Source organism: Coturnix japonica, chromosome 3 (genome assembly GCF_001577835.2).
Source record: "Coturnix japonica isolate 7356 chromosome 3, Coturnix japonica 2.1, whole genome shotgun sequence".
NCBI classification, from domain to species: domain Eukaryota; kingdom Metazoa; phylum Chordata; class Aves; order Galliformes; family Phasianidae; genus Coturnix; species Coturnix japonica.
Window position 1 is genome coordinate 48,825,016 of NC_029518.1, and position 27,552 is coordinate 48,852,567.

The following is a 27,552-nucleotide window of genomic DNA, read 5'->3' on the forward strand; positions in this document are numbered from 1 at the left end:
CACTGACCTCTCGTGCTATCTCTGTCAGAGAAGGGAATAGCCAACATAGTTGGGTTATGCTGCCAACTAGCAGGCAGCCTCCCTGCTCGCCTATCACAGCCAGTCCCCTGCATAGTGCGCATTTGGGCTCTGCAGTGGTTGTTCCTGCTGTGTCACTCTCTCCTTCCCCCTTACTTGATCTTCTTGGTGGCAGGATTATAATCCGGTGTTCTGCTGCTGTTGTGCCCTGGTTTGAGCTTTCTACCTGACTTCTGCCTGCACTTCTCTTTGCTCTGGTAAGTCTGACAAAGAGCTTCCCTGCTGTTACTGCTGGTGGCATGGCACAAGGACTTTAATCTAAGTGCTTCCCTTTGAGACAGTCAGCCCACTTTCCCCACTGGAAAGCCTGGGCACTGTGTGGCATGTGAGGAAAACAGGAGAGCATGGAAGCCCATTGGTGAAAGGATGAAATGCTTGAATGATCAAAAAAATGTAAGCTGACTTGGGAGAGCTGGCTTTTGGGTGCAAATAGAGGCTATGGCTGTGACAACAAAAACTGATGAAGACTCAGGTACCACATGAAAGACAAGACAGGAGACATCAGAAAGTCTCTGGGTCCAGGCTCTATCCATGCCTGTAAGAAGACGTGCCACCAAACAGCCAGATTTGTTCGATTTTGTGCTAGAAAATCATGCATAAATCACAACACCATTCAGCTGCAGCACATAGTTGATAAAGCTGATTTTGTCATAGCGTTCTGAAGTAATATATAGAACAGCCTTCAGGCTATAAGAAGGCACTTCTATATTTCTAGAGGGTAATTGGATCTACACCACTGCTGGCCATTTCAGGGTTTAATGTTTGCTGCTGGGAGGTGTTATGTAGTTTAGTATGGTGATATGCTGAAGTGAAGCTTTAGGTTTTATTGGCATATGCTGCCTGGTGTAATTATATAGAACACTTTGTTTTAGGGAACTTGTATGTGCGAGTATGTGAATTTTGAGCAAAAAGTGTGAAATACTATTCCCCGTTTTAGAAGTGCTTAAAATAACTCCTGGCTGCAGAGCAGGTGCCATGTGTCTTTCTGTTGGACCCATGGGGAGGCAGGTGCTAAATATAGGCGAATTAGTAAACCCTCCAGAAGTTCAGACTGCAAGAAGGGAAGGACAAAGAAATTCCTGTGAGAAGGAATGGTAAGAGTTCTGTTCAAAATAATAATAATAGTAATAAATTGTGACAGCATGCAAGCCCAAGCTCAAGACCTGTGTTTTATGCTCAGTTTGTGCTTCCAGTTACAGCAGCACCTCCACCCCAGCAGCACAAGGAGGGCTGGCACAGGGCACTGTGTGGGGTGGTTTGTCCAGCAGCAACAACACAGCTCATGAGTTTTTGCTTTGCCAACCTTTTGCTTCGGAAGCACTGACAGATGTCTAAGCAGAGTGAATGCAGATAGTGCCATATATGTGAAATACTAAGGGATACGGTCAGATCTAAACCAACTCAGTACATTATCTAACTGAACTTGCACACTTCTTTTCTGTTGCCTCTGGTTATGTTGCGTGTTTGCCGCATTTGTGTGCTCTCTCACCCAACATGCTGATTGCATCAACCCCAGGCACCAGTCTCACTGCAGGACAGCAGGTCTGGACAGGAGTCCTCCTACAGAAAGGCATCAGCCTGTGCCTGGCATCAGTCACCTCTCATCCAAGGCTGGGGCAGTGTTCAAAGGAGGTCCGTCCTTCTCTTGGGATGTGCTTGCTGAGTGTTTACTGAGGGAGGAGAGGAAAGGAGAAGCTCTGCCACAGTCAGCATAGGGAGGCAGTAGGCTCTCAGGATGCTTCCTAGTGGTGGAAGACCATCACTACAGCTAGGTCCTGGGTCTTCCTGGCTAAGCAACCAAGAGCTGCATTGCCAACACCTCCTCCCAGCCATGACTTGCAATGCTGTCCCCACAGACTCCAGCATGGTTTTCTCTAACTTTGCTGATGATGAAGACAAACTTAGGGTTTCAGACTTACACTCAGAATCAAAGTGAAACATACACACACACCTAGGGTCTGGGCTTGAAATTTAGACTGGCTATCTCAAGCAGACACAGAGCTAAAAACTGCAAGGCTGATGTAGAAACAGCATTGTATGGCTGTACTATTTTCTCAGTCTGTAGGGAATATCTGTAGGGAGCAACTATGACTGTCTGGAATCAAAATTGCGTGCAAAAAGGTAGGGCTGAGAGAGATACTGATCTCAGAGTTGTGGGGCAAGTACAGGGTTTGGAAGTGTAGGAGGAAAAAAGTAAACAAGACCAAACACTCAGAGTCAATCAAATGACTGGTCAGTCCTACCCCTCACCATAAAATAAGCTAAGGCCCTATAGAAAATCCCTGTGTGTGTGAAGACAGTGATAGCTGTAGGAGTCACAGAAGTCAAGAGGCAGAGTCAAAAAGCAGGCTCTGTCTCCTTTGCCTCAGTCTGTTGGAAATTAAGGGGCTGAGGAACTTCTCTTCTGGGATCAGCCACCTAATTTTTAGACATTACTGTGTCTGAGACAGCAGTAATGTAAATACTTGGGATTTTGTTGGATTGGCATTGTAAGTCTTTTATGGCCAGATAAGACAGAACTCCTGATGCATATCAAGGTTAAACAAGTTGGAGCAAGAGCAGGACTGGGAATTACTGCAGTAAAATTTCCCGTCGCCAAAGGCTGTTTTCAGAAGATGAGAGCTGCTCTGTCTTCCTGAATATAAACTCTCTCACACTGTGGAATCCATTACACAAAACAAGGTGCTAAGTCTTAACAGACATTGTGTTTGTGCTGAAAGCAGTTATCAGATCTCTGATTTAGCCTAAAGGAGAATGAAAGAAAATGCTAAAATGTTTGCTTGCCTGTGTAAACACAATCCTCAGTATGATATAGTAAGTGACAACTCTGGAGTCACTGGTTATTTCTATAGTTCCTATTTGCTTACCATTTCAGGCTGATAGCCTTAACCTCAGCACATGTGAATTGCTGTGGTTTCAGAAACTTATAACTAATCCCCTTCTAGTCAGGAATGATATAGATCATATCAGTGAAGATTTCCTGTGAGGTCAACTTTTGTTTTGTTTGTTTTCAAAACATTCAGTTTCTCTTCAGTTCACCCACGTGTTTCACTTCTAACTGAGAAACACTGTTTATAACTCAATCATTGCTGCTGATTTAGAACCTACTGTGTTTGTAGGCAGTCTTAGTGATTCACTTAGGAGAAGAACCTTAGCCAGACAGTGATGCTTCATGAGTGATGCTGTTAAGACTTGGAAGAGAGCCATGAGCCAGCATGATGACATGGCTGACGGAAGTAGGGACTTCACCGCAAGGAGCCATGATATGGGTTAGGGTCAGGGCTGGGTATGTGGGGAGTTCAGAGATAGATACAGATTGCAAACCCACCAGCACTTTCGCAGTGATAGGGCAGGTCCATAGGCAAGCAGGGATGCCCTACTGATGCATTCAGGTCTGGGACAAAGCGAATAGAGGCTGAAGATGCGCATAGGTGCGTCTGGGACCTTGCTGTGATCGAGGGGGCTACTGGTATGCCCACAGCTGAAAAGCAGCTCCCAAGGGAAAGCAGGGCCAGGTTCTGGCTTCCAGTGCTCTTCACAAGAGCTCTTAGTGGAGAAGAACTGACATAGGACACAGCCATCCCACTTCATGTCTTCAACAAGACTTCAGGGGTTCACTACGAGTCCTGATAGAAGGAGCATCAACATGTGCCTTCTTACAGAGAAGGGGAGGTAGGAAGAAGAGAAACTCGTGTTTGAGAGTGAAGCATTTGTGATCTGATTATCCTTCTGTGTTGAACATATTACAAAACAACATGGCTTAAATTGGGGATATATTTCACAACATTTTTTTCCTATCTAAACAAGAGCTGATGATCCTGGATTTTCTAGCTGATTGATTGCCAATTGCCAATTACCTCAAATTAATGAATACAATTGTAAATACTAGCCTGAACATGTCAGAAACAAAAACATATTTTGCAGAGCTTCTAGCTTAGCATTTGCAGTAATATTACTGAAGTGGTATTAATTGGCTGTCAATTAATGCTAGTCAAAACAAGATCACAAACGTCTGCCTAACCTGAAATTGCTTACCTAAATTGTACATGTAAGGCCTAATCTTTCAAGATAAACTGAAGTCAGTAGGACACCAAATCTGACCAATATAAGTTTACCATCACTTTTCAGACTGTGCCAAATGTAGAAAGGAAAGAATCAGATGCATCTGCCTGATGGGGTCCATGAGACTGCATCCAGCTGTCTTTCCAAGTCATTGCTGTTGGTGAGTTGTGTTTGGAGGGGGCCATGGTTCTGTAGATACCAGCTTTTAGGCACATCTTGAGCCACACTCAAAGCTTTCAAATATAGTCTTACAGTGAATTGCTTTAGAGATGATGAAACATAATATTTGAGTACCATATCCATAAGTCTGATCAGATATCTCACCAATCAAATCTTGAAAAGTATTAGCCTTAGTAGTGACAGTTACTGCAGTACTGAGAACCACTTTGACTGGGGAGATTTTAACAACAAACACCATGTCATGTATAACAATGAACTACAACTCTGTTATCACACACTGCCTTTGGCCAAGTTTGTTTATGTCTCTGAAAGCTGCAGAAGCTTAGACACCATAGCAAATATATGTTACAGCCAACTGAACAGGAAACAAAATGCTTCTCATTTAGCTCCATATTTTCAAAACAAGTTGTCTTTTCAAAAATAAGAAAGCAGCTTCCTTAGATCTGACAAAGCAATATCCTTCCTGTTCCTTGTCCCCACTAAGTACCTGGCTGACATTATTATGAATCATATAATTACAAGAAGGAATGTTGAAACACATCATCCACCACCTCACTGCTCAGCATTCAGCAAGTGTCGATGAATGTGCCAATTCCACATGTTTGCTTCATCTGTACTTTATCAAAAGAAAAAGCACTGCGTATTTTTCTCTGTTCACAGGACTGTGTCTAGCCAACGTATCAAAATCCATCAACGTATCTGCCAGCACTGTGAGCTGGCACTGCCCTGTGCCTCCATGGGGCTGATAGCACTCCCATGTTTGGTTGGTGCTGAGGGGCCGGGCTGCTGCCATGATGGCATGGGGCAGGGGGAGGCCACAGTGCCAGCTGTGCCGGGCTGCATGCAGCCTGTGGGCTGTGGGTTGGATGTGTCTGGAAAAATGCAAAGTCTCCACTGCAAGTTGGGGAGCCAATTATGCAACATTCAAACCAGATACTAGCATTGAATATCAATTTGTGTTACACCTGGTTGATTTTACAATGCTCTGATTTATTCAGCGCTTTGTACTTTATCAAACAAGCTGTCAGCAGTGCACTGCAAGTACAAGAGAAAGGTGGTTTGTAGTTGTTTATCTTATTATGAACTGTTTGTTGCTGTTACTATGTCACTGCCAGGCAAGGCCATTCACATATCAAGCATCATGCTGGGCACTCCAAGAGCATAATTCTCAGTTCTCTAGCTTCTTCTAAAAACTTCATTTTCCTTATTATTGACTTAAGATGTGCTGATGGGTGAGAAACAGGAAGTGAAAGTGATGCAAATCTGAAGCAAAGCTGCCTGTGTCAATAGCCAGTATTGCAGGTGAAACTAATCAAGAAAAACAAGCAAGTGGCAAATTGTGTTCAGAGAAGGAAGTAGTATGGATGGCTCTGGTGCCCTTTTGTGCTTTATCACTTGCAACAGTAACAAGAGGTCAAGCTTTGTCAGTGTTATCTTCCTCTTGGCAGATGTACAATTCACTTTTCTCCCAACAGGTAAATCACCTCGTTGGTTTGTTTCAGTGTGTTGTATTCATCAAGCCAAAGTGAAAGGATGACCTGCCACACCAAATCCCACACCAGATCACTCACATCCTGGCCAAGCCTTGTGATCACTGAGAAAACTGATTTCTCTGCTTTTAAATTAACTCTATGTTGTTTTGCTGTCAGGTACTGCACCAAGCATGGAGAATGACCAGTTCACCGAGAAGCAGCAGCAGGTTTCCACTTCACCTAGGCAAGACATTCAGGGACAAAGCAAGGAGGAACCTGTCCCCAGCTCACAGCCCCTGCCCCCCACAGACCAAACCAGTGCCCAGACTGAAGCAGCCACATGTGACATCTCAGAGGAGCTGAGCCGGCAACTGGAGGACATTATTAAAACCTATGGGTCTGCAGCAAGTCTGATGGAGAAGGATGGCACTACAGCAGGAACTGACAAGCTGGAGAAGGGAGATGTGGGCAATATGGAGGATGCAGAGTATGAGGATGCAAATGAAGAAAGTGAGAAAGACAAACCAGCCCCTGGAGATGCTTCAAGAGCAAAGGAGCCCAGCACTAGCAAGGAACAAAAGCTGGAGAAGAAAATCCTGAAAGGACTAGGCAAGTGCTTGTGTACTTACATAGCTATTCTGCTAACAGTAGTAAAACCTCCCTGGGCTTCACTTTTTCCTTTTTTAAGTCTTTGCTATGGCTGATAGGGACCACTGAAAACCACGGCAGCTGTCATAACTTTATTTGATAAAAATTGTCAGCAGTTACCTAAAAGATACAGTGGGCTTTATCAGACATTAATCCTTGTACAGGGATGAAAGCTCAGGATTTTATCACATGGCTGGTAGATTAATGGTCCACCCAAACTAGTGGCCAAAGCTGTGAGTTTGAAGAAACACTGAAGAATACTTTTTCTTAGACAAAGGGACACCTGATCTCTTGTTTATGCCCCTGTACATCTATTTTCCTACTCCCTCAGTTATGATTTCTCAATGGTCATAGCTGTGCCAGTGGTGTTACTACATGGAGTGGCCGAGAGGGAAACTGCAAAACAAATTCACTGCTATGATCTCATTATATTTCATTCAGCAGACTCATCACAGACTGCAATAAATCATTAAGTTTGCTCCCCCTAAGCATAGTCATTGGTCCTTTTGGCAACTGCAGGATCCTCTTAGCTGAGCTTAAAATCGTTTCTACTGTACAGCCACTAGAGAGCAATGTAGCTGCATCCCAGTCTAGCAAATGTATAGTTTATTTCCATTTATACATAACTTCCACTGATCCTCATGCCTCTTCTCTGCATGAGAACTCAAACCCAACACTAGACTAATCCTACAGAAGAATCACTGCAGAGTGTGCTTAAAGAAACAAGGCTCTTTGTTCAGATTTCTTGGATGTCCATGTGAAATACAGCTTCCCCATTCCGATATCCTTGGCTGTGGTGCACTTGTTGGTACCTCTCCAAGACAAGTGGAAACACTACTAAAGTACATTTCTCCAGCTGCACTTGCAACAATTTTTACTCCATGATTGATTTTAGCTCCTTTTTTTTTTTTTTTTTTTTTTTATATATCAATGCTATAGGGATAACTTAGTCTGAAATAGTGGATATTCTCCACAAACAGTACTTCTGGGCTTCACTAGACTTGAAGTAGAAAGAATCTGTCCTAAAGATGAGGGTGAATTTTCCCTCCCAGCCTCTTGGGAAGAGGCACATACAGAAAAGTATGTCCAAGCCCATTGTACCACAACTATCCTCAGCTCCAGGGAAGCCAGGGACATTTTGTATTCTAAGAACTAGCAGTATTCAAGCTCTAGATCATACTGAGGGCTGAAATGAATACCAAAAAGTATCAGCGTGGAAATAATACATTACTATCTACACAGTGATTTAGTGATGTATGCCAAGATAATTATTAGACTGTCTCTGGTATCCATATTCATTACACCAAGTCAGGGAACTGATTTACACCACTTTCATGTAGCCCAAACCTGGCTAGACAAGTGTATTGAGCAGCACAAGAGTAGCCCAGTTTCTATCACTTCACTCCTGCAAAGAGATTTTTCATTCATAAAAAACAAATATACAATTCATACATAAAAACCAAACACACTTAACAATTTCGTAACAGTGTGTCAGCTACAAACTATCTCTACCATCAAATCTCTGCTTCCTTTTAAGGGAAGGAAGCCACCCTCCTGATGCAAACGTTGAACAAGCTGACTACGCCAGAGGAGAAGCTGGACCTGTTATTTAAGAAGTATGCTGAGTTGGTGAGTATGGCAAAGGTTCCCTCCTAACTGTCTATAGAGGAAGGTATAAACACACCATTCATCATGGCCCAACCTCACACAGTAGTAGCATCTGTGCTGTTAACTTTATAGAAAAAAGCAATTGTCAGGGTTAAATAATCAATTACGAGTGAGAACAAGTGGAAGGGGAGTGGGGAGGAAGAAAAAAGTGAGGAAAACAAGCTGGAATTTGAGTTGAATTTGGAAAGGGCTAAAAAGTTGATAAGACAATATTTGTACTTAAAGATAAATCTGTATAATATTTCTGGCATAAGGAGGTATAACAGAAGGAATGGAATCACTGAGATGCTACAGTCATAACAACAAAAACATGTCTTTATTAAAACTGTTTATTCACTTTTATTCTTAACATGTCTTTCATATGTTTCTATATACATTTTAATACTGTGAGCATAATTCCATTTTTCAGGGAGAAGATGATTTTATTCTAATCCTCTAAACATCTCTCCCTTCTTCGAGGGATGTATGTTTCTTCTCTTATACAAACTGCTTTCATTAAGAGATTATTCATGACTATTTTAGACTAAATACTCAGTTTATGCATCCCTAGAGTATTCATTGGTGTTCATCAGATCTTCATGAAACAGGTACTGGAATAGTGTGATTAATTTTTAACCCATAGTTATTTAACAAACCTGTTTAGTTGGGTAAATTAAAGAAGGTGCATAGGGGAACAAGAAAAAAAGAAAAAAAAGAAAAAAGAAAAAAAGAAAAAAGAAAAAAAGCCTTTTCTCTAGTGGCATATTTTGAAAAAAGCACAGTCCTCCTTTTCTTTGCACATACATCAGTCTTCAAAGTCAATCTGCCTTTCTTGCTCAGGCCATAGGGATGTAACAGGCTCAAGTTCTCCACAACTTTTATGCTGGCACTCTGGCATTGCCAGTGTGTTCAGATAGCTAAAAAAGACAGGATAGATTCCTTCCACAGGTTAAGAAAAATGGAGCTATGAAGCTGTTTTACACTACCACACCAACACACACCCTGGAGATGAGCTCAAGCCTACAGCAGCTCCGAGTGGCTGGTACTCCTGTTTTCCTTTTCTGCAAGGACCCCTGCATACCTCTGCACACAGGTGCTCCTTCACCTTGCATACCAGTGAGCTGATCAAAGTGGAAACAACATGCAGTATGAAGTGTCAGAGTGTAGAAAATCAGAAAGTAGAGAGCCGAAGCCAATCATCAGAGAAAACAAAGTATAGTGAAATGAACAGTAAAAGCCCCTGAACCATAATGTTACACCTGTAATGATGACATAACTCCCTTTCTCTGTTCTCTCCACAATGAAGATGGGTTATTTTCAGATAAAGGATTTTCTTTTCAGTAGTTAAAGGTCTCAGTGTCCTTAAGCAGTGGAAATCTCACAAGTGAAATGGCTGCAGAATTTTAGTTTACGGAGATGGAATAATGTGCCAAGCAGAACACTGACTTTGTAATCGGTTTTATGCACAGATGTGTCCATGTCTCATCATAATGTGATGTTCAGCTTTCCTTTTCTTCCATGTAAAATTCTCTGATTTCATAAATTGGGCTCTGGCATTTTATAATTGAGCCCTTGCCTAAAGGGACCTTGCGTCCACAAATTAACTGAAACAGGATTTCTCTGATGTACTCTCCATTGCATTCGGGCATTGTTGGAGCACTGAACATGGCCCACATTGCCAATAACCCATGAAGGAGAAAGGAACTAAAGCAAAAACACATTCTTTTTTGACATCCTATGCAATGTCACTAAAATAAATCCTTTAACTAATACAACTCAAAGCTTATGGGAAAAACCCTTACAGTACTCAGTGCAGCTTGTTAGCAGTTACCATTCTGTCTGTCCCCTGTTGCCCATCTCCATCACACACTTCAGGTCACTTTTTGCATTTACTGAGTTATTTTCCAGCTGGATCAGCTCCCTGGTCCAGTTAATCATGTGGTGATGTGAGCATTTCTTGCAGCACAGCTCTGGGAGAGAGCACTGTGCCAGGCTGAGTGAACTGGGTGCTGGCCATGACTTCAGAGCACAAGGTGATGCTACTGGCTCTGATTGAAGAGGCTGTTCATATGTAGGGACACAACAAAGCGCTATGTCCCCAAAGTCACTCCACTATATGCTATTTAAGTGTTAGCACATGCTCTGGAACAGGCTATCATGATGAGTACACGCAAAAATTGATGGCATCAGAAAATAGCATGGGTTGCATCCCTGCTAGTATTAATGAGGCCATATCTGCAGGGACAGGGAGGAAACAGTTGAACCATTTGGACATAAGCTGTGCCCTACAACTTGCCACCAGAGTGCATTTTATCTGCTCATTCTTATGTAGCCAGAGTGGTTGGGGCCAGTAGAGAAGACTCTGCTTCATTGTAGTTTTTGTCTACAAACAGTCATTATGGAATTCCATAAGAATGGTTTCAGTAATCCTGAGCATCTCTCAAGTTCTGGGTGTAACTGTACATTGATACATAGACACGAGTATTGTAAGAGTACAGTGGGGTAATGATAAAACTGCTTTTTTCGTTTTCTTAAACTGAGAGTTTATATAATCAGGTCAGCCATCAAATTCCTTATACTTGAAGTAAATTTTAGCTGATATTTCATTACTTATTTCTAAAAATTCATCTCTGGTGCTCTTCTGTCATTCCTATTTACCAGTGAATTTCCTTCTTCCGTACAAAAGTAATGCAACATACTAGATATTTCTAAGAACTTTCAAACCTCAGTTTCTAGAGTAAGGCATTTAAAATGAAATAATTAAATAAATAGATAGATAAAGAGCAAAAGATGCTTGGAAGCCTTTTGGTATCTGACTAAGAGCTGTTTCATTCTGAATCCCCTACCTCAAACACAGCTTGAGCAAATCATCTTAAATTTGGACAAAGCATTATCTACTAAGCACAGGCTATGCATGAAAAATGTGAAGCAAAAAGAATGGGGTTTTTTTGTGTTTTAAAAGGGAAGAAGAAGGGTCCAAAACCAAGCTTATAAAGGAAAACAAATCCTTAATTACAGAGAGGCTAATTTTCCCTACAGTGATAGAAAAAATATTACAACTTGATTAGATGTAAAGGCTCCTATTCTAATCTACCAGGGTAAAAATGCACAGCTCAACATGCTGAAAGCTGAGCATCAATTGTAAATATCCTCCAAGCTGGTGATTGCTTTGGTTTGTGGTATGACTAGCAGTGATGTGATTGGTAATACACAGACCTCCATACCATAAGCATAAATTACAGAACATCTGCAGAAAACAGATCCTTGGGCAGAGCAAGTGCAACATATTATTCCTGCCACCTGTCTTGTCTGAGCTGCACATCACTCCCCCACACTCACAAACTTTCCCAGTCATAGTGGGGTAATAATACCACCAATATCATATTGTTAAATAATGTGCCCTAATGGCAACTATTACTATTAAGGTTTTCATATTGCAGCTCATGAATAACTGGAAAACATCTTTTGGACTTTTGGAATGTCTCACAATGCATACATGCCTGTAATTGAGAAAGAAGGGTTGCTGCAGGTTGGGATGGAAGAAGAAATCATTAAATGCTTCAGAGGTGACATGCCGTTTTGCTTTACAGTGTTAATTTGCAGTACAGCAAATTTGTCCAACAGCCAGTAACAGGAATGTGTCAGAGGAAATGACTGATATTTGTGGGGCTGCTATCAGCAATTCTGATGTTCCCTTTCCTCCCACCTCCAACGAGATTCTTTCCTCCAGCCCTTTGAGAAACACAGTTCCTACACATCTGCAGAAACAGCTGCCAGGTTTTATACTCCTCAGAACTGAGGTGGAGCCAAAGAGACAGAAAGATGTTTGATTCCCTGTAACCCATCCCCATGACAGGGGCCTTCAGAAATATGACTGATGGACACTTCATGAATGAGGGGAGCCTGTCAAAGAGGAGGTGCCCACTGGCACTTCTGGGGAATCCTTTCCTGAAAAGCCTTGTCCTAGTTTGGCTGAGGACAAGTAAATTTTCTTCCCAGTAGCTCTTAAGGCACTGAGTTTTGGTTGTAGGATGAGAACTGCACTGAGCAGCACTTGGAGTAAGTAAAGGCCTTTTCAGCTTCCTATACTGCCCTGCCAGTGAGCAGGCTGTGGTGCACAAGAAGCTGTCCCTATCTCACTGTGTAAAGAGCTACTGACTACTCCAGTTCTTAACATTAAAACAAAACTAAAATCTCACAGCTGCCCTTTGGATAAATTCACTTTATTTTTTTCCTTTCTCCTCTCCACTTGTTTTAATTCCCATTCCCTGCCCAGCTTGAGGAGCATCGTGCTGAGCAGAAGCAGCTCAAGTACCTGCAGAAGAGGCAGGCCCAGATCACTAAGGAAAAGGACCAGCTGCAGAGTGAGCACAGCCGAGCCATCCTTGCTCGCAGCAAGCTTGAAAGCCTGTGCCGGGAGCTTCAGAGGCACAACAAAACTCTCAAGGTGAGTGCTGACACTGGGGAAGGATGTTTTTTAAGCTGTATCAGGTCTTGCAGAAGGTATCTTATCAGATACCCAAGACTGCAAACGTGTATACATGTGTGTGGCCAGAGAAACATGAACACCAGATTTGCTATACAGGACTCATAGAAAGCTGGCAGCTGTTTTTGCATTATTTGAGCATTCAGGCATTTTCAAGTGATCTGTCATGTCCATCAATCAGGACACTTGTTTCAGGACATCAATCTTCAAGACAGGAAGGAGCTGACACTGTTTGTGAAAGCTGTCTGGATTATGAACACCAGTTCAAATTTTCAGGAGTGTCAAAAGGCTAGGATCCACATATCACACCTGCCTATTCTTTGGTGCATCATGCCACTTTAATGTGAAATTCATAATATGACTGTTCTTGAAAAATCTTTTGATCAGGAGGTAAGTTTCTGTTGTGATCTTCTTTTTTTATTTTCAGTGTATGTCAGTGACAGTGATGTTATACAAAAAGCTTCTGCTTTGGTCTATTAAAAATCCTTTTTTATGGGGATATAGTTATCTGTAGAATTACACACATGAATTCTCAGCAGCAAGAATCTCACCTCATATAACCTCTACTAACAGATTTCTACTCATTTTTACCAGCTCAGGAGCAGGCTTTTAGGATCTAACCTCAACTTTTATTGTATGTTGATAAGAATGGGGAATGGCCACTTCTAAACAGAAGCAGGCATGAGTAGGTAGATGGCAGTTGTAACAGGTAGGAAAACTAGAAGCAAATCTCCAGGCACTCAGTCACAGGAGCTTGAAACCATCAGTTAAATTTGTGCCTGCCATTCATACAAAACCTGGTGTATATTGGGCTATATACCTCAGTATCAATCCACACTGATCTGCCAGACCTTCTTGGCAAAATCTCTCAGTAGGAATATAAACCAGCTTTGAAGTGATCTAAGACTTATGATTTATGGCTTAAGATTTATGTCCAGGACAGCGGAAAACAGAGGTATAGAGAAAAACATTTGATATTTTGATCTGTTTTTGTCTCTAAGTTTTTTAAGAAAATTATTGGAATATTTGCCTTAAGGCTTTAACTTCTGGAAACCTCCAGAATGTCATCTTCTGGTTCTTTTTTAGTGTAATATTCTTTTACTTATGACTGAACTGAGAGGGCCTAAAATAGGAGAATCCACAGTGTGTTATTCTTAAAACTTCATGCTTAAGTAATTTTTATTTTGGCTTTGGCAGAACAGAGAAATTGATTCCTAATTTTTTTACTACTTGGGATTAGCACTTCTGATTATGTTCCAAAGAACGGAAAATAAAACCTGTCAGAGATTGTGTCATTTTAATAGCAAAGGAGAAGCCTGGCTTGCCCAGATCATGAATGTCCTCTGACTTGCCATGTGGTACATTATATGCACATCACGTCATGTAAATGTTGTCTTCACTCATCTGCTGTGTGGAGTTCCCATTAATTGGAGATTGGTGCAGCCAAGTGGCGATGAATATGCAATGCAGAGCTGCATTGAAAATCCACAATGCATCAAAGAAGATAATTTCTGACTAGTGCTGGATACTAGCCTCAAAATTTCACTTACTTACAGTCCAGCTATTCAGATTATTTCCTTGCAGTTACATTTCACAGCAGAAAACAGATGTTTAATTTTCCCTCCAAGAAAAGCAAAATAAATGTTCATGAAATAACAGAACATATTCCCACTGCAATAGAGAACAGCTCTGCTAAGAGCAATAGCATCTCATTTCTCTGCATTGTGTTCATGTCCTGCCAATTATCTGACAGTCTGGTGGCTACTTAGTGTCTTGTAATGACATAAATATCTCAGGTCTCCTGTCCTTCCTGCTACAGGCATTAAGCAATGACTTTCATACAAATGTCACAACAGTCAACAGTTCTGATTATGGGCTTGGCTCTAAACTGCGGACCTGAGGCTCAGTCCAGGCTGCCTGGGAGTGAGGAGAGCTCACTGAAAATGAGGAGTCTGCAGTCACATCATTTCTGCTGACAGGGCTTCAGTGGATTAACAGTTGTCTTGATTCATTCTGGAAAGATATAAGGACCAGAGATAATGTTGCCCTTCCATATGCAGATTATTTCACATTCCAGTGCTAAATCCCAAACTACAGAATACCCTTGTCATAGTTTTACAAGGTTTTATTCAATGCATTTTTACATTTTTAGCAGTAAAACACAGGAGAGTGATAGCGTTACTGCAGTAGGACACAAGAATACACCTTTTATAGGGCAGATAGTACTAAGATTAAGGGCAGAGGAAAGGGAACAGTAGTTTACAGCTGGATTTTAGTCTTTCACAAATGGAAATCTAAAAAGAACTTACAATGTTATTTTTGCTTGTTTATTTGTTTTTCTCATTAGAACTGGATGCTTAATTTCAAAGTGTTTAAAGAATAAACAGAGTGTGCAACAGTGTGGCTCTCACATATTATGAATTCATCATAGAGATACCAAGAACTCACTGCCCCAAACACACTCGGCTCTGCTCCCACAAGCAGGCGAGGCAGGGGCACTTGGCTCTACACAGCTACTAGGGCTGTAACAGCAGTAACACAGAAATGAGGACAGTCTTCAGTCCTGCAGGATGGGGACAAACTTACTTTTAAAGGAACTTATTTACAGTGTGGGGTCTTGAAATGGGAGAGATTAAGGCACTTACTGGAAAAAAAGGGCCACATTATGGGGCCAGGTCTAAAGAAAGAGTTGGAGCTGGAGCTTTCTGATAGTAGTCTGGGTGATGCTGATGGCTTGAGGCTGTCAGACTGTGCCTACCCAGGTGAGGAAGTGAAGAGGAGCAGACTTTTGAGACTGAACCCATATTACCTTAGGGTAACATGGAGTCTAGAGTCAGACAGGAGTGGTAGTGTTGCAGGTGGCTCAGTGATATAGCACAGCATCAGGCACAGAGAACCCCTGGCACAGGGACTCTGAGGAGCCTTCTGGGGCATACCCTAGTTCCCACAGACAGATATCTTTTGGCTTGTTCTCCAAAGGAGAAGAGGTCAAGATAAATATTCTGCTGTGCATCAAAAGGTTTCTTGGTTTTTGGTATCCTTAACCACGAATTTTTGCATTCTGCATGTGTTCTCTGTAATTATTCAGCTCAGAAGGAAGGATGAGCAAGATGCAAGATCCTCTGTAACACGTTCCCTTTTCTTAAAAATATATATATATATATATATATATGTGGATTTGCATGATTGCTACTTCCAAGACATCTAATTTCACCTCATACCAGAGCTGTTCAGTGTGACTTCAGTGCAAAACACCAGTTTTTCATTTTATATTCAGCTTCATTTATTACTCCAGTGAGATTTAAATCACAGCAATGATATTATGCTATGACACTCTTTGGTCCATTAAAACAGAAAAAAATATGTTTGAGGAAGGGTGTTTCAAAGCAATGGAAATAAGATTCCAGACATACAAGTTTAGTTTCTCAGTCTGTCTTTGACTTTCCTGAAGTGAGGGCACCTTGTTGCTCTTCTCCCTGCTCAGGGCTGCATCTATGCCATGGAGAAGAAAGAGACATGAACAGTTTTTAATCAGCAAATGAGAGGTAAAATGAACTTCTGATTTAACTAAATCTATGAAGGAGCTCAAGTTTTTGTGTTCAATTTTGACTCCAGGTTCTGAAGCAGGAATCCCTTATATCCGAACCACTGCCCAGCTCCCTCTGTAATTCCACCTCTTCTGAGTGGAAGCCCTTCTGGAGTCACACTTTGTTCTATTCTGTTTGTGAGCACACACACATTTTCTTGTGCAAAGTTCACAGCACAAACACAATTTCAGAGTGATTTCTGCCCATTACTGTATCATTAACAGATGGCTCCAGCAGTTTTCCTCCTGTCATCCAAGGCTTTGTCATCTCTATAACATTCTGGCAGCAAAAGGACAAACGTCCTCTACCTTGAGCAGCAGTTGTTCAAGATCAGTCTTGTGATTTGCATGCTAAGTAGAGCTGGGGCACTTGGTATTCAGCTTAGTTTAAGAATAGGACCTGAATCAACACCCTTTCTGTCACATTTATGATATGAATTATACCTCATTCGAGTCAGCAAAAGCTTTATTCAGATATATTTACAGAAAATATGCATATGCAGTGTTATCAGAGGTTTTTATGTAAATGAATAGTTGAAATAGTTGAAGCTTTATTAGAGTATGCATGCCATTTGCATGCTGTGGAGAGATTTCTTAAAATGGTTCTGGCATGATTTGTAACAACAGTAGATATGATACTAGGTATTTAGTATGAGGATGGCATTCACCATCAGGGCAGGCTGCCCTGGAAGTAAACAAGAGGGAAATAAAGTTGTCCATACTTCTTGATTGAAAGCAATGGATCTAAATTATTTCCCCAATCCCTTCCATAAATAAAACAAAATCCAAAACAGAATTGCAATAACTGGTGAAAACATAATCCATCAATCTTTCTTCAAGCCAGGTTCTGATTCTCTGCTTTGATTCTTTGAGAGCCAGCCCATGAGCTTTCCTCGTTTCTACCCCCATCCCAATATCTGTCAATTAGAAGGAAAGGGAAGGAAACTTGTGGAATGCAAAGGGATTCTACAGAAAATAATCCCTCTTTAAAAGTGGAAATCTCAAATTCCATAAATTTGATATGAAGATTTCTAGTTAAAAGGAGGCATTTTAAAAGAGTGGATTTTAAAATAAATCAAAAAGAAATTTGATAAAAGGGTTTTCAACGACTTGCACTAAATATCTTATTCCAAAGCAAAAGCTGTGCTGCAGTTTCATGAACTAAGGCATGCATGAACATCCCCTTTTCAGGGATTACTTTGATCTGAAATTCTGCTTTACATCCATCTTTATACATGCAAATTCGTAGTTATGTAATTTTTTCAAGACCACTGTATAATTTGCTCTCATAATTCAGCATCATGCCTAATGTTGGAGCACATGAAAGCAAGAAAATCTCTGAAGGGGAATACAGACACAGATAATCCTTCAAAGAGTAGCCTTGTGCTACTCTGAAACAGCTTTTCAGAACCACTTGTGTTATGCATCTTATTTACCCTACTGTCTTCTTACTCTACTTAACTTCAGGAGGAAACAATTCAGCGGGCACGGGAGGAAGATGAGAAGAGGAAAGAAATAACAAATCATTTCCAGGGCACGCTGAGTGAAATACAGGCTCAGATTGAGCAGCAAAGTGAGAGGAACATGAAGCTCTGCCAGGAGAACACAGAGCTGGCAGAGAAGCTGAAAAGCATTATTGACCAGTACGAGCTGCGGGAAGAGGTGAGCACTGCAATGCCCATAGGGACCAGCAGCAAACCCAGATCCATGGAGGGAAGTGGAAAGCACTGTGAACATGTCATCCCCACTGACTATCGTTTGGGCATCTCATGGGTAGCTTCTGCTGTGCTTTGCTGTCCAGTTGGGGGCCTGTATGCATCGAGCCAGCAGGATGCCACATGGAATATGTGGGTGAAAAGCTGACCTGATGGCACCCTGCATGCAGTACTCATGGCAGTTATAATGGTGGTGGGAAAAGGGACTGAGGTTCCCATGTAGCAAGATGGGAAAGCTGCCTGCTAATCTCTACCCCCATTCACTTGCTGCTCTCCTAGTCCCAAAGGACCCCAGAGTGCTCATAAAGCACCTCTCAGTTCTACCTTTTTGGACAGCCCGGCCCACAGCCAGATATATTTCTGATCCCCCCAGACACAGGTTGCTGAGGTGACCATTCCCCAGAAACAAAGCTAATAACAAAGGTAAAGCGGGTCCTTTGCATTGGAACAGACTCTTCTTTGCAGGAATAACATTTACAGTAAAATCGACAATAGATGAATTGAAAATTACATCTTTAAATATAAACATTAGAGCAGTTCAGGAAATTTTAACACCAAAAGCCCTCTGGAAAATTCCCAAGCTCCCATTTCTGTGGTGGTTTAATGACAAACACTAGCACATATTGCAGTGGGTCTTTTTATTGTTTCCAAATGTGCTTATTGTGTGGCTCAGTGAAACCAGACAACATTATCACACTGAATAAAACATGAGTAACCTGTCCTCACAATCTGGAATGCCTGATACAATACACTAATTTCTAAATCTGTTGCATCTTGTATGAAGTCTTGCGCTGAAAGAAGGGAACGTACATTCCTGTCTTGTGGTTTCTATGAAAGGAAAATGTAAAGCAGAAGGATGTGCTCAGAATATTGAGCTCTATCTAAATGCTGCAGCAGTGAAGAGTGATATCAGCAGTACTCACTTCCTGAAAGTCACTGGAGCCAGAAGTTTTACAGGCCATAGGAGACCTCATCTGTCCCACTTCCCCTCTCATTTACCCAAGCACTCCAGGCCCACATTATCCATGTGAGGCCAGATCCAATGGGATGTACTAGACATATATATACAGGAGGAGCTGCACACACACTCCCTCAGCACTGGAGGTGCAATCTGTCATCACACATTTACCCACGCAGTGGCTTAGAACCACAGGCTACTTTGCAGCTCCAAAAACAGTGCTTCCCCCACATGTTTCTAATTGATGGGCAGTTTTATGATCTACAATTATACTGGATTATACAGATGACTTTATATGCGTATCGTGGAACTGGAAAAGATGCTGAGGGTTTGCTGTTGTTGGTTTTGTTGTTGTTTTTTGTTTGTTTGTTTGTTTTGGGGGGCTGGTTACACATCAAAATAGATGATGTAAACACATTTCTTTTCCTATGCAAATTCTGGCACAGTTTGTTCTTATCAGCACCATGGCTTTTTCATAGCTGCAGTGGGTTGGGAAACTTCCTGTTTTGCAATATTTTTGTGTCCCAGTAGATAGCTGTGCATGCATGAGCATGAGTGTCTGTGTACATAACTAAACGTGCACATTCAGCAGAATCTATTCTCTTGCAGCACCTTGACAAAATATTTAAGCACAGAGAACTTCAACAGAAATTGGTGGATGCCAAGTTGGAGCAGTCTCAGGAAATGATGAAGGAAGCAGAGGAGCGACATCAGAAGGAAAAGGAATATGTACTTATCATGCTAATCTATTTTTTCTAACTTAATCTACTTTTCTTAATCTAACTTAAGGCCAAGATGAGAGCTGCATGCTATTTCACTAACATTTGATTATTCTGGTCCAAGCCATGACACAGAAGCAGAGTAGCATAAGAGAAGGATTTATTACTACTGCCAGTGCTTGATGTAAAGGAGTAGCATCTGAAAAGCTACTTTCAGGAGCATTTATAGATTTTGAAGTTTGTGTGCAGTAGGTTATAGCACAGACTCCTTCAGCAAACTCACTACTACTGCTCTAATGATTTGTCACGATGTGTCAGATGATGCCATCAGTTTTCAAATGGCTCTGATATTTGATACTCCATCTCCTCACATGGTAAATGATCACATTTAAACAAGCAGGGAGGGGAACAAGGTCTTGTGATTGAATCAGTTGAAGGCCAATATCCCCCCAGGCTCAGAGCCTCCTCAATCATTCTCCTGTGTGTCCAGTTTTATAAATGTAGGAGAACAGGAGCTGCTGCAGTCAAGTCCAACTTTTGGGCCATCCTGTGTAAAACCAGGAGTTGGAACATGATAATCCTTGTGGGCCCATTCCAATTCTAGATAGATGTTCTGTGATTCTCTTCTGCAGAGCCTCCCTCCCCATGATGGTTCAAAACGTACTTCCTCAGGCTGCCTAGCATTTTCACAACTACCTAGCATCTACCAGCATTCTCCACTGGCACAGAGACCCTCTTCTCAGCAGTGGCAGCTTCCCAGGCTACACATAGGGAAAATCTCAACAGCTGGAAGGAACCTGTAGTCCTTAGCAGTCTTCTGACCAGCTCAGGAGTTGCATCAAAGAATTCTGACAGGATTTTTATCCCATCCCCACGTCTGGAAAGAGATGCATTAGCACCAGCATAGCCTAAATACCACAGAATCATAGAATCACCAAGGTTGGAAAAGACCTCCAAGATTATCCGGTCCAGCTGTTCACCTAGCACTAATATTTTCCCACTAAACCATGTCCCTCAGTACAACATCTAAATGTTTCTTGAACACTTCCAGGGATGGTGACTGTGGACAAAACTATGGGATCATGTACAAAGGAAATACAGCAAACACCTCTCACCAAAAATTGTTCATCCTCTTTCTCTGCACTGCCTTTGTGGCTGGGACACCCAGTCCCACTTAATCACAGAGATTGGAAGGTACCTCTGGAGATCAGCTAGTCCAAAACCCTGACAAAGCAGGTTCCCTAGAGTAGGTTACAAATCTTTTCTGCTAGCTAAAAACTGAAAAGTAAGAGCAGCCAGGACTTCTCCAAGTGCACACTGGTGTGTCCCTGTATGACAGTGCATGGTCTGGCTGTACCTGCTCTTTCACTGTGGGGTCTGTGTAAAGCCAGAACCCAAAATTTTCTTCATGACAGTAGAACCTCAGCAGATTTAGTATATTCAAAGTGCAGGGAGCATTTACAATAAATCCCTTACAACAAAAAACAAATTTGGGTTTATTTTACTGCTGCCATTGTGAGTCTTCTTACTAAGACCCAGATTTCAGACAGTGGGGAAAAAAAAAAAAAAGAGAGAGAGAAAAAAAAAAAGACACAAAAGGCAGGGCACTGACTCTGTGACTCTGAAGAAAACCCACACACAGCCATGTATCAGCGACTCTTCTTCCTCTGCTCAGAGAATTTTGGGGCTGTGTGCTACTGTGACTGGCCAAGTTTGTAGCCAAAGTTTCTCACTACAATTTATTCAGTGCAGATATGCATAGTTCAGTTATTTTCATTTCTTATAAAGCAACGAAAATCATCTCCATCTACACACATACAGGAGTGGGAGATTTCCTTTGTGGCTTTGCTGAATGTACGATTAGCATCTATGAAATAGCAGGTTCAAAAACAAGCTACAAAGCCTTTAAGCTGTGGGTGTATAATGATACACACTGTGTTCAAAGACTTTTTTTCACACTATTGAAGCTAATGTTCAAAAAGACTTGCCTTAGAGGGAGTCAGGTGATACATTAGTAACATCACTTTGGAGCAAGGTAGCTTTGGCTGGAGAATATAAGTGACTGGCCAAAAGCCATGCAGCGAGTCAAGGCATAACTAGCAAATCCCAATTTATCACAGACAGCCCAGCACCCAGAGAGCTGGCCTAAACTCGTCTCCCACCTCACTCATAATGCCAAGTTCTTACTCCCACCCACTCAGCTACTGTGTGAGAGAATGTGTGTGTGTGTGTGTGTGTGTATATATATATATATGTATGTATGTATGTATGTATGTATATGTATGTGGAATTAAGATGTTTCTGATTGAGTCCTTCCATTTAGGGTTACCTCTCATTAGCTCAACTGCACAGTCAGAGCCCTACCACATCTCAGTATCCTGTCCATACCAGTTCTCTGCATACAAATTTTTTACATCCTCATGCATGAGTTTTGCTGCAGGACTTTTCAAATGTCTTTAAATGAAAATTTCTGTATTCTTTATCTATTTGATTACTCCTTGGAGGCTCACTTTGATGTTTTCCTACGCATTTCTTTCATACAGGAATCTTTGCTCCTATACAAAATTTCTTTACCTCATTTAGGGAGAGATGTCCTCTCCTGCAGACCCTGAACATCACAGCTCAATAGACAGAATCCCTTACAGAACTGTCTTATTGCTTGCACAATTCACTCCACACAAAAAGCAAGAATGCAGTCCCCTGTGTAAGTAGCAATCATCCATACTGCATAGCAGCATGATGACCCCCAAAGTGTCAGCCTGATCTAAATATGCAGTTTTACCATCATCCTATAAGTGCTCAGCACTATTTGTGACTTCCCCAACACACCATATGTTTTTAGCACTCATAAAGCAAACTTTGAACTGCAGTTAATTGCAGTTTAAAGCCCCTGTGACTTTGAAGAGTGTGACTGAAAGGTAATGATCAGATGTCTACATAATTGGAATATGAAAACTACGGCAGCAAAAAAAGAGGGAAACCTTTTTTTCACAAAGCCATTCCCTAGATCTATGTCATTAAATGGGAATGAGTGTTCTTGTTCTTTTAGCTGTGAGCATGATATGACTGCCTGGGCTTCCAGAAGCTATCATAGCTCTAATGATATTGTATAACATCACCACACTTCACTGAATTGCTGTTTTGTAAACCCCACATTCAATATTTATTCGTTTCGTTATACTACAGCCTCCTTGTTACTACTTCGTAGCCAATTAATAAATGTATCAGTTCTCCTGATGCAGTTTCTCTCAGCTTGGTGTTTGCAGATGACCCCAGGCTGCACGTTAATTTGAGCAAACCTGTCTGAGGCTTGCTTCCCTTACAGAATAGTTTATTAACTCTTAGATTTTCAGTGGCTACAGAAGTGAAACGGGTCAATAGTACAGAACAGTTTCATTAGCAGGCAAAATATGTACCTTTTCCTTGCCTTCTCTGCCTATCTTACATCTTTTGTACTGTAGCAGAAGACATGGCAGGGCAGGTGTGACCTCTTCATTACCTCAGATATGCTGGAAAAGAAGGTAACTGTAGACAAGATTTAAGGAGTACAGATAAAAGCCCAGATCTTGCAAGTAATGACTGGCCTGGGGTTGAGTAGCTCTGGAGGTTTTCAAAGCACTTTTCATTAAATCATTTGATCCAGACACCCTTCAAATTCTCAAAACAAAATAAATCACCAAGTAGAAATAAAATCATTCCCATCCAAGAAACTGTAGGTGTGAATAATTCAGTGGATTTCCAAAAAAGGGCCAAATCGATGGAATAAATGTTTTTCTAGTTTATATATAAATATATATACATGTAGGTATATATATTTGTATATGATAAATCTTATTCACTTCCTGTGCTGCAAATAGCTGGAGATGGCGAGATTCATTATATTGTTCAATCAGCATTTGTAAGGTGTATCCTCCTTTTTGCCAGGTGGCATTCAAGTAGTTTGAATGTCTTCTTTCTAACTAAATGTTGAGAATCAAAGTTTTTACTATAATCAAATACTTCTTCTACATGTAATTCCACTCACTTTTCACTTCCAATACGAATGGGTTCTACTGACTTATACAGTACTTTTCTGAAAATACCTCAGAGTCCAGCTTTGCTATTTCAAATGGTGCAGTTTAGTCCAACATAAGAAATTCTGTGGAAAACTATTATTTATTTAATCATCATTTCACAAGTTATCACTTGCATTTTTTTCCTGAAATAAATTTGGCTTAACCAGTAAAAATAACACTTGATACATGTTTGGAAGACAACAGATATTTCTTTAACGCTTCAGTAAATATTTCATTTCCTGCTTTCAGATCAAAGCAATTTCTGGACTATTTACTATGGACTTTGAAAGTGATGATTTCTAACTGCACTCTGGAGAAGAGTCTGTGCATCTCTTTCCTACAATTCCCTACCCTCAGCTGATCTTTCAGTGTGCAGCCCACATGTCCAAATGTCATTTTGCTAATACTCTGAAAAAGAGATAACGTCTTCCCAGGAGCAGCCAGGGATGAAACTGCAATCAAGCTGTTCCTGGGCTGTCTTCTTGATCTAAGCGAGGCATTTATCACCCTGAGCTGGGAGTCTCCTCCAATGTCACATCAGTGCAAAAGAAGCTCTAAGATAACAAGATAACAGAGCTTGTTTTTGTATGACACTTACTATGCATTCCCTTTCTGGAAGCCTTCAGATTTTTTTACACAAGTCTGACTGTGAACATGTGTAGGCTAAGTATTGATCATTAATGCAAAAGAAAACATGCAATAGAAAGGACATCAAGAATTTAATTCCAAGCTGCGTTGAAATGACAGTACCAGAAGGTGCTGTAACCACTCTCCACAAGTCACACGAAGATATGGTTAAATATCATACTTCTTAGAGCATACTATACTGCATGTTTCATTCTAAACCGGTTTTGAACTAATATTCAAGTATCCTTCTCCTTAGGGTAGCAATAAATATTCTATCTTGCCTAACTCCTCCAGCTAAATTTATATGAGAGTTAAATCACTACTTACTAAGTCAGCAGCAACAGAGGCATATGAAGCTTGAGGTTGATGGTTTCCAGCTGATAAAATGGGATCTAACAATTTTTCTCTCCATTGCTCAAAACACAGCTCCTGAATCAAGCTGCAGAATGGAAGCTACAGGCCAAAATGTTAAAGGAACAAGAGACAGTCCTGCAGGCACAGGTGACGTAGGAGAGGTGACTGCATGGTGTGTCTTTGTTTGTCCACTTCTAGCCCATTACACATATTTCAGGTAAAGTATCCAAACTATTTTCTGTGAATTCTTTCTATCTTCATTCTTCATTACACAAACTACGGTGAAGCCAACAGTAAGGTAGTGTCCCATACTGCACATCATGCTGTGGTATCTATGAGTGTTTACAGTGCTAAACCACAAAACAGTATGAGTGCCTTGGCATGATTGATTACCAGAAATATCGGGCTTGCATGTCTCTAATCCATAAAAGCGCTGAGGTACAAACATAGAACACATACAGCAAATTGGAACTGATGTGCTATGCAGTTTTCTAGTCTGGGGTGTGACAACAGAGCTTTTATCAACTTTATCTTGATTTTTGCCAACTGAGGGCTTACAACAAGGGACCTCTAGGGTTTCAGTACTAAGATTAGATTCTGAAATATTCTATAAAGCAAAATGATTTCCCCAAATTATATTAAAAGTCAGGCTACAGCAGAAGGCAGTAAAAGCAAGGAACAGGCGACAGACAAAAAAGTTACCTCCTACACTTTGAATGCAATGCGATAATTGACCTTAAATACAAGTGAGAAATCTAAATGATATGACAGACTTTCCATCAAAAAGAGACCGCACCAGTAGATTTTCCTACACTTAAAAAAAACAAACAAAAAAACAGCAGTATAGCTTTATTTTCTCCTACTTGTCTGTGAAAATGGTCCCTCCCAACCCAATTTTGGGGGTACTTGGTCCTGCAGCCATTCAGCTTGTCATTCATCAGCAGGGATATTCAATGCCCTTGCTCACAGTTTGGCATACTACTAAGTTGTTCTAGTTCTGCCCTTGCAGACAATCCAACTCCTATCTGTTGAGCAGTCAAGAAGGGCTGGAGTTAAAATGATAACCTGGAGACATGGTAAGAGAGCTACTGTCCCCACATGTTTTTTCAAAGACTGAGATAAGCAGGTAGCATACTGAAGAATGTCACATGCACTGACATGGACACTTGCTTGACAGGTTCTGCGATCAAACCTCAAAGGCCTCCAGCTGAGTTAGTCCCAAATGCAGGTCAATTTTCTGAGTGGTTTTAGTTACACTTTTATGTTCAGCAAGGAAGAATTTTGTATGCAGACAGACCTCTGTAGCCAGTTTAACGAAAGTGAAGGTACTGATAAAAACCAGAATATATGAAGCACTCATTTGAAATGGGAAAAAAAAAAAAAACGCTTTTAGAAAAAATCCATTAAAACAAGCCCACAAAGGCATTGATAATTCCTTTTCCCCCTTGCAGACTAGTATACATTTAAATTAAGGGGTTTGTGTGCTGAAGTGAAACATGCAGTTAGGTGTTCTTAAGTACATGAACTCTGGCACCTACACAGCAGTTTCCACTTGGAATTACTGAGAATAATAATAATAATTAGTACTATTTCCAGCATGGTAGCACTGATGGACTTCCCTCAAGGACCAGATGCCACTGTGCAAGCACAAAACAGGAAGAGCATAAAGAGCTCCCTAATGCATGAAACAACCAATAAATAATTGCAGAAGGACAACTATGTGGACATAATGAGAACATACTGGTCAATGAGACTAAGAGGAGCCATAATACAGTTCTCACCACCTGCTATAGCAAATGAGACACCACTCATTCTAGAGATGAGGAACACCCTGTGCTTCCTTGAGCTGCAGGAAACCAAAGGACATCAGCTTCATGTAGGCTGGATTCTGGTCAGCACAGCATGCCTGAGACAGCCAAATCCATCCTCCAAATGGTTACAGGGATTTGGCTCCAGCTCAAGGTATGCACCCAAACCATGCAGTGCTTCCCAGGGGTTGCACACCCTGCCTGGGAGCACTGCTTAGGCAGTCTTCTTCAGCTCCATATTTTGAAACAAAACAAGAAGGTAAGAGCCAGGCCTTTAATTTTTGGTAGCCAGCATCACACAACCATTGGTCTGTAGCAACTGAGAAGTAGGTGAAAGAGCCAAAGGGAAGCCTTTGCTGTAGCACTGTGCTGGGATCAGCCTCACAGCCTGGTAACACACATGTGCCACCTTTTCCTGAAGCTCTGCACTTGAGCCAGAGGATCCTCTCTTGCTACATGCATGGTCCTCATCTCCACAACTGCTCGCTCCTAGTGAGAGACAGCTCTCACTGCTTGATCCAAGCCACTGAAAGAATTTCATTTGTTTATATTCAACTGTTCTTTGTGCTCTCGTACTGCCTAAGGCCCCAGCAAAGATCAGAAGTAGACCTGTTCAAACTCTGTGGTTTTTTTTTATCTAATAAAACAATAGGTGAAATTTGGGAAGGGGAGCAGAGACAGAACTGAGACGTATGAGGAGCAGGTGAAATCACTTGTTGAGTACAGAACCGAGGAGCTGAGCAGAGGCCTCATGGAGGCTGCAGCTCCTCCCTAGGAGCAGAGGGGGAGATGAGCTCTGCTCTCTGCTGACAGAGACAAGGCCCAAGGGAACAGCATGGAGCTCTGTCAAGGGAGGAGCAGCTGGGGGTTAAGAAAAGGGTCTGCACCAGAGGGCTGTGCACATGCAGGCACTGACCCAAGCTGCTTGAGTTCAAGGAGCATTTGGACAGCGCCCTCAGACATAGAGTTTGGATTTGGGGTGGTGCTGTGTGGAGCCAGGGGTTGGGTTTCCTGATCCTTGTGGGACCTTTCTGACTCAGGATATTTTATGATTGTAGGACAAGATCTCTGTCCAGGCTCTCATACCAGCTCCCTCACTTCACAGCAGGTGGTTCTACAGAGCCATCAAATTGACTGAAAAAGCTCACTTGGCATCA

General features: G+C 41.5%; 1 protein-coding gene across 2 annotated transcripts in view; it reads left to right on the top strand.

Moving 5' to 3' along the window:
• The first annotated feature begins 73 nt into the window (after window positions 1-73).
• Window positions 74-27,552, top strand: part of TXLNB (taxilin beta) — a 33,638-nt gene continuing 6,159 nt past the window's right edge. Inside the window, exons 1-8 of one of the 2 annotated variants that reach the window (XM_015858413.1) lie at window positions 74-275; window positions 4,207-4,300; window positions 5,970-6,401; window positions 7,978-8,069; window positions 12,364-12,534; window positions 17,627-17,821; window positions 19,442-19,561; window positions 24,660-24,734. In XM_015858413.1, the coding sequence (XP_015713899.1) occupies window positions 5,984-6,401; window positions 7,978-8,069; window positions 12,364-12,534; window positions 17,627-17,821; window positions 19,442-19,561; window positions 24,660-24,734 (1,071 nt within the window). In that variant the 5' untranslated portion in view covers window positions 74-275; window positions 4,207-4,300; window positions 5,970-5,983. The remainder of the gene's footprint in view (window positions 276-4,206; window positions 4,301-5,969; window positions 6,402-7,977; window positions 8,070-12,363; window positions 12,535-17,626; window positions 17,822-19,441; window positions 19,562-24,659; window positions 24,735-27,552) is intronic. The other variant, XM_015858412.1, reaches the window with a different exon arrangement.